General features: G+C 44.4%; 1 protein-coding gene across 4 annotated transcripts in view; it reads right to left on the bottom strand.

Moving 5' to 3' along the window:
- The window catches only part of LOC112239972 (lissencephaly-1 homolog A), a 65,005-nt gene that overhangs the window by 17,130 nt on the left and 39,741 nt on the right, over positions 1-8,134 (bottom strand). For all 4 annotated transcript variants that reach the window (XM_042296143.1, XM_042296146.1, XM_042296144.1 and 1 more), the window contains 3 exons: positions 5,324-5,398; positions 4,690-4,896; positions 1,171-1,339 (listed from right to left, as the gene is read on the bottom strand). In XM_042296143.1, coding sequence (XP_042152077.1) covers positions 1,171-1,339; positions 4,690-4,896; positions 5,324-5,398 — 451 coding nt within the window. The remainder of the gene's footprint in view (positions 1-1,170; positions 1,340-4,689; positions 4,897-5,323; positions 5,399-8,134) is intronic.

Here is an 8,134-nt window from a genome sequence, read left to right as displayed (position 1 = left end):
AGAAAGGAACTCAAGGAGAATGAAAGGATGAGAATATGAGGGGATGGGAGGATGACAGGAAAGATGGCGCAGTGGAACTGGCAGGCGCAGAGAGAGAGAGATGGAGACAAAGAGAAGAGGTCCCCGAGCTCTCGTTTCTTCACAGTGTGAACACAGCCTGTCTGTTTTGGGGCAACATGCCAGCTCTAACTGACGCGGTGTAAATTACACCCAAAACGGATTGGAGAGAGACTGCTAATATCTCTCACGCGCACACACACACACACACACTGAAAACCTTTACAAGTCGAACATGGATTAAAAAATGACTGAGTCCTAGTCAAGAGCTTATTTTCAGCTTATTTACATTAAGCATTCATATGCATTCATGTAGTATACTTCTCAGTCCGGGCAATTTGAGACATTTTGGCAGAGATTTTAAGGGGCATATGATGTCAAACATTAAGTTTTGATATGTTTTAGGGGCTCTCGACAGTTCCAATAGAATAGGAAAGCCACTCCAGTGGTGTCCTCCTGTTTCAGTGGGGCCTGAAGGCACACGTAAAATATGCCGCTTCAATTTATGCAGCAATTAGGATTTAAAAGAGGGGAGGGGGCAGTGACACTGCCTAAGGACTGGTACATTTAGAGTGCTGATATGAGAAATAGCACCTTGTCTAGAGGGTGTATGTGTGTGTGTGTGTGTGTGTGTGAATACAAAAAGGCTTCTCATATTCTGCACTCCAAATCTTAATATTAAACGGTGCAAATGACTGAATTCCTGAGAGAGACAGAGAGATGGTGAGAGAACAAGTCCCCACCGCCTATAGGAGTTAGATTGGGGAGGATATTAAGAAGTGTGGAATGGCTGGCATTAACATTAAAGCCTGTGTGACAGATCATTTGGTTGTTGTGTGAAGCTCTTTTGTTTCACTGGGTTTTCTGTGAATTGGAACAGATTGCCATGAACTTCAGTGAGGATGAGCCATAGCATACATGACAATGAACAGCATCGGTAGCACCTGTGTCCCAACGCACCATCCAAACACATTCTCACATACACGTCGGGAATTGCTCATCCATGCTTTGCCTGAACCAAACAGACATACCTCACCATCCCTGGTCCTCCTCATAGTCTAAGACAAATAATATCCTCCAACCAGTCCCACCCATCCTCTCCTGTCCCCTCACCATGCATGGTTCTGATGCACTCAAAGCCCTGGAAGTCCCACAGCTTGATGGTCATGTCTGCAGAGCAGGAGGCCAGCAGCTTGCCAGTCTGGTCAAAGGAGATGTCCTGGACAGAGTCAGTGTGGCCCTTCAGCGTCCGCTCAAAGTCTCCTGTCTCATAGTCCCACACCTGGTGAGGAGAGAAAACACTATTTCAGCTGTCTAAACATGTCACACATGAAAATGAGAACACAAACACACCTCAGATGAGAGAGAAGATCACACATGAACACACAATTCTAAACTTCAGCTGCTGTGTGAACAAAACACACATGAACACAAACACCTGAACAGAAACGCACACCTCGGCTGCTCTCAAATATCTAAAAAATCTCCACAGAGACCAAATACCACGGTCTAGTCTAGCCTGCACCCTGTGACACTGCCTCCAGGCTGAGAATGGCAGAGAGAGATGGGGATAGCAGATCATATTATATGTCATATCACAGGAGCTCCAACACACCCTGGGTGGGGTGCCAGACAAACTCTCTAGACATTAGCTACCACAGTTCACTGTCTGAGATGTCTCCAGAGCTCCAAATAGCACAGAATCATGACCCTACAAGCCAGACAGCGTCTCAACATGCAAACACAGACCCCATACATATTACAATTTTCTAAATCTTCCTTGTCTGATTAAATGACTGTTTCTAGAAGACTACATTAGTCTGTGAAGCGTATCAATTCAAATATCCTCATATTGGGATAGTCAGAAGGAACTAATCCAAAAGTAAGACTATGGTGGTTGAATAAATATGAGTGTCTATACTGACAGTGGGATTTGAGTCTTAAATAAAAAGTTCAAAAACACTAGTTTGGCTGCATCTCAAGCATAATGGCTATCACATTACCCTGTGTTTCCAGGCAGACAGGCACAGTGGGGATAAGCTTTTCCTCCACCGCTGAGCAAGCAGGGTGGTGGGGGCTGGATTTTGGCAGACAGTGACAGAAGCCCCCTCCTTCTGCCTCATTTGGGCTTTCTCCACTGCCAACTCCACCCGCTCCCTCTCCCCTCCTGTTTCAAGTCTAGTGTACCACAAAATCCACCCAGTATGGCGTGGTGTTAAGTCTGCCAGTACCACCAAGACCATCACTTGGTTTGCTGAGCTTGTGCTACCTATGCAAGTGGCGGGGTAGTGAAACATGGTGGTGCAATTCCAGCTTTTATGACATTTTCGTCTGCAGACCCATGTAGAATATTAGCTCAGTAAAGTGCAGTCTAGATGCACTGCAGAAGGTCATTAGGTAATAAGGTCAGAGGAAGCTAACCTGAAAATGAACTGTGCTTATGTACTGACAACAGCATGAGATTAATTTAGTGTTTATGTTAGCCACTCGTAACAATGTGGCTCTAAGAGCGAGATACAAATTGATTAAGTATTTCCATTGACCAACTGAAGATAACCTATATTCAATTTAAAGAAAAATCAAAATACCAAGGCAGTAATTAATATAGGCCCACTTGTGAGAGAAAGACACTATAAAATAGTCACTAAAATAATGGGGTCCAGTATATGCTAAAGGCATATGTCGTTCTTGCCATAAGCAGTAGTTCACCTCAAGCTGTTCAGTCTAGTTTTGTGTGACAGGGTTTCTTATCACGCTGCAGAGAAAGGGAGGTGGGGGGGAAGCGAGAGCGAGAGCGAGAGAAAGCGAAGGGAGAAACCGAGAGCAAGAGAGAGTGAAATAGAGAAGGCTCACTGCTCACAAAACCTGCTGATTTAAATACTGCCAAGGCGGCGAGCTCAAGGCTGGTAACAAGTTAAAAAAAGGATTGTATAGATTTGCTACATTAGCAGAAGGGAGAGCAGTGGACAAGGGAAGAGAGGGAGTAAGAGAGGGAAGGAGTGAGGGAAGGAGTGAGAGGAAGCAGTTTGTCCGCAGAGCACCAAAGCCCCGTGACAATTACTCCCTGCATACTAAACAAAGAGGGAAAAAAAGAGACTAGTTTGACTGCAGGCAAACTAACACAGCCATAGCGGAATGTCAAAGAGAGAATGTCAGAGAAAGAGAGAAATAGAGAGAATGTCAGAGAGTGCAGAGCTCTTAAGTTCAGCTCCCCAGTATAAGATTTAACAGCAAGGTTTGGAGGGAAAGTAGGGGACAAGAGTGAGGCGAGACAGGCCAGGAAAGAAGAGGCGGCATAAGAGGGGAGGGGGCAGATTGTGAGATTTGGGGCCTGATTGGGCCTGCTCCGGGTTGGATGGATAGCGGTCGAGGCGGAGGGGCCAGCACTCAAGCGGAAGATAAGGGGGAGGGGGGTGCTGGGAATGAAGAGGGGTAGCTGGGAGGAGGTGGTGGCGAAGTAGGTGGTGCCAGAGGAGGCCCCTTGTGGTAGTGTAGTCAAATAGAGAATGAAGGGTAGCATGGCAAAACAGAGAACAGGAGTCTGATTCCACATGAATAAAATATACAGCACAAATATTTATACGGAACAGAGGAACTGGGGTATGAAGGTATCTAGCTGTGGTAGAGCAGCAGACCAATCCTGGATGGCGGACGAATCAGGGTGAATGAATGAATAACAAGGAAGCAGAGCTTATCGCTTTGGGAATGCAGATAAAAGCAAAATAGTGTCCTTTTATGAACATCTCTCCTCTGTTATTGTGAAAACAATATCTAAAGAAATCCACACACTCACAGAGTATATTATACAGCATAAGCAAATCCAATGCAAGTTGATGGAGAAAGAGGCCTGCTACAGCATTCTCCCTCTTTCTCTCCCTCTCTCACAAGCACATGTCCAAAGAGTATAGTACAATACAGAAACAGCTGTGATTAACAAACGACAATGAGTGGAATCATATATTTGGAATATTTAAGCAATAAAGCCTGAGGGGTGTGGTATATGGCGAATATAGCACGGCTAAGTGTGTTCTTATGCATGACGCATCGACCATTGCCGTTGTAAATTTGCCATATACCACAAACCCCCAATGTGCCTAATTGGTATTATAAACTGGTTATCAACGTAAAAAAATAAACATTTTGTTATACGGTCTGATATACTATGGCTGTCAGCCAATCAGCATTCAGATCTCGAACCACCCAGTTTATAATTGGTCGTAGAATAGGTCAAATAACAATACTATATGCTTTAGAACAATTTAATTCTGAAATGTATTTCAAAATACATATGTTGAAGTCATTTTCTCAAAATGCCAACTTGGATTGGCACTAGAAGTATGCCATTACAATATCAATGTGGCCTGATTACACACTTGTACTATGCCTGATTGGTTACAGTTATACATACACAGTCAACACGCATACAAGTCAAGTAGATGAAGTAAGTTGCCAAGACAGCGTTGGGAAGTTGTATGGGGTGGGTTGCTGGCATCCCCTATTATGATGATCACGTTGTTTGTACATTGTTTCACTGTTTAGGCAGTCTTCAGGGACCTTGGCAACCAACCTGGAGAAAAACTTAGAAAGAGTAAAGACTGTTGATGTTTATGATGATTATTATATTCTACTGACCTTTATTGTGGCGTCCTCGGAGGCGGACACCATGACGCTGAAGACTGGGTGGAAGATGACGCGTGTGACAGGGGAGCGGTGGCCGCTCAGTGCGTACTTCTCCGGCGGGCGAGGGATCCACTCTTTGGGGTCACGCTTCTGGGCTATGGGCCCACCTAGGGTGATCTCCTCCTTGGCCTCGTTCAGCTTCGACTCCAGCTCCATCACCTGGGGGTCAGACATGGCAACTCAGTTACCATCACAGTAAGATATGTGGTATTACATTATTACAGAAGGAAACTGGCTGTTTTCATCAGGTGGGAAATGTACCACTTACAATGTAAAGCACTTTGGAATACAGTACAGTGTATACTTTGTACTACGCAAGTACAAATGGCAAATGTAAGCTTGCTGATACATGGAAATCTCTGCAGGCAGCTTCAGTGTACTGCTAAGCAAACACATGAGAGCCAGCCATATCAAACAATCTCATCATATCATAAGGGCATTGGGTTAACACATTCAATTCCTCGAACTGTAACCTTTTTAATATGCCGTGTATGGTGAATTTGTGATCAGATGATGTTCCACCGCAGTCATGGGCCGAGACTAGCAGACAGAATCCCCACCAGCATCCCTGAAACAAACCACAAACCTTCTTTTGTAATCTGATGACTGAGGTCCATTTCTTTTCCAAAAGGCCAGCATACTTCTTATCCAATTCTTCATTCTGGTTGGGGATGAAAAGAAAGGAGTTAGGAAAAGAACGCTGCATGCACAGACACACAATCTAAGCACGGAGCTTAGCTTAGGCCTAATCAGTGGGCCCCATGGTCTGCCTAGGGGGCAGCGGATGTTGCATGCAGTCTGTGGATACAGTAATAAGGAGTGCGTGTGTGTATACACAGTAATAAGGAATGGGATTTACACCCCTACAGCCAAACAGTAGTCGCACCACAGAGGGTCAGACTTGAGGCTAATTGTAAACACACATACACACGGAGACATACTTACGGACACACACACACACACACTTCTTAATCCCCCTCACACAGGCTAATCTCCTGCAGACAAGGGCTTACGCCCTCACAGTCTGCTGGGGATGGACATTAACTTCCGGGAGCCTGGCAGAGAGCGGCTTCCACCAGGAGGAAAGGCTAGCAACAGGGGTATGGCGGCCATTTTACTAAAGGGCGAGGGAGGGACCTCTGGTGCATTTTTACAGGCTGGCTAGGTTAAGGAGTAAGACAAACTTAAGTGAAATCTGTTACGGGTAGTAACAAAGATCAAGACAAGCAATTTACCTAGAAATGAGCCTACATGTTCTATTCAAGGAAGGCAGAAAGGGACAAAGAAAATAAGTGGTTGGTGTGTGTGTGGCATATGAAGCCCCTAGCTCTTGATCGTGTTGTGGGTGCCAATGAGCCAGGGGGAGGTTGAGTTACCTGCAGCTGAGCCCCACACCTGCCTCTACAACATGCTAATCAGACAGTCACACTGAGCAGGGTTACACACACCAGGTGGGTTCTCATCCGTCCTCCCACACAAGTTACAGTCTAGACAACAGCACTCCCCAAGACACATGAAGGTGGAAGCAGTCAGAAAGTGTGGTACACACAACTGCTGCCGACACCATTTCTGCGGTCTGAAATATACTTGAGGGCGCAGATTGATAACGAGGGGGCTAATTTCAATTATTATTATCCGTTTGATCATATTTGTATTGTTTTCCTTCACTTTGTCCTGCACTGTTGGAGCTCAACTGGCTATGTGGCTTATAAACACAAAAAAAGGGAAAGGGATGGAGTGTTTGCTGAGAAGAGTTGGTACTCGAGGTCGACTGATTAATCGGAATGGCCGATTTCAAGTTTTCATAATCGGAAATCTGTATTTTGGAGCGCCGATTTGCCAATTATTATTTTTTTTTATACCTTTATTTAACTGGGCAAGCCAGTTATGAACACATTCTTATTTTCAATGACGGCCTAGGAATGGTGGGTTAACTGCCTCGTTCAGGGACAAACAACAGATTTTCACCTTGTCAGCTCGGAGAATTCAATCTTGCAACCTTACAGTTAACTAGTCCAACGCAATAACGACCTGCCTCCCTCTCGTTGCACTCCACAAGGAGACTGCCTGTTATGCGAATGCAGTAAGCCAAGGTAAGTTGCTAGCTAGCATTAAACTTATCTTATAAAAAACAATCAATCATAATCACTACTTAACTACACATGGTTGATGATATTACTAGATATTATCTAGCGTGTCCTGCGTTGCATATAATCTGACTGAGCATACAAGTATCTGACTGTGCGGTGGTAGGCAGTAGCAGGCGCGTAAACATTCATTCAAACAGCACTTTCGTGCGTTTTGCCAGCAGCTCTTCGTTGTGCGTCAAGCATTGCGCTGTTTATGACTTCAAGCCTATCAACTCCCGAGATGAGGCTGGTGTAACCGAGGTGAAATGGCTAGCTAGTTAGCGCGCGCTAACTAACTAGAGGGACGGAAGCTCTACTGTTACACTGGCAATACTAAAGTACCTATAAGAACATCCATAGTCAAAGGTTAAGGAAATACAAATGGTAGAGAGAAATAGTCCTATAATTCCTATAATAACAACAACCTAAAACTTCTTACCTGGGAATATTGAAGACTCATGTTAAAAGGAACCACCAGCTTTCATATGTTCTCATGTTCTGAGCAAGGAACTGAAACGTTAGCTTTCTTACATAGCACATATTGCACTTTTACTTTCTTCTCCGACACTTTGTTTTTGCATTATTTAAACCAAATTGAACATGTTTCATTATTTATTTGAGGCTAAATAGATTTTATTGATGTATTATATTAAGTTAAAATAAGTGTTCAATCAGTATTGTTGTAATTGGCATTATTACAAATAAATAAGCAATAATAAATTAAAAAAAATCGGCCGATTAATCGGTATTGGCTTTTTTGGTCCTCCAATAATCGATACCGGCTTTTTTGGTCCTCCAATAATCGGTATCGGCGTTGAAAAGTCATAATCGGTCGACCTCTAGCCGGTACATATTTCCATTGTCTCCTCATGTGGTGTTACTAATGGGAGAGGATGGAAGAGCCATGAGGGGGAGAGGATGGAAGAGCCATGAGGGGGAGAGGTGAAGGGATAGGGGTAGCACAACACTTAACTTCTCTGGTGATTCAGTACAGTTCTATAGCAGGTCACTGGCATCAGTTCAGCTATCAAACAAACCATCAACAATTCAGATTGACAGCCTAGCCACTGTTTCAATGGGGGAGAAACAAAAGAGAAAATGTGGAAGTGAGGAGTACTGCTATAGGCACAGAGGGGAGGTGTGTGTTCTGAAGCTGAACTGCAGCTCCTAGGCAGAAATAGCTCTGATGGAAAATCAGAGGTGTCCAAGAGAACAGTTGCTGCCTCGCTCAGCGCTTGGAGCGATAAAATGGGAGGAGAGGTTCACAG

The sequence above is a fragment of the Oncorhynchus tshawytscha genome, linkage group LG13, assembly GCF_018296145.1.
Source record: "Oncorhynchus tshawytscha isolate Ot180627B linkage group LG13, Otsh_v2.0, whole genome shotgun sequence".
Taxonomy (NCBI): domain Eukaryota; kingdom Metazoa; phylum Chordata; class Actinopteri; order Salmoniformes; family Salmonidae; genus Oncorhynchus; species Oncorhynchus tshawytscha.
The sequence above is the reverse complement of the archived record's forward strand: the minus strand, read 5'-3'. Positions and strand labels throughout refer to the sequence as shown.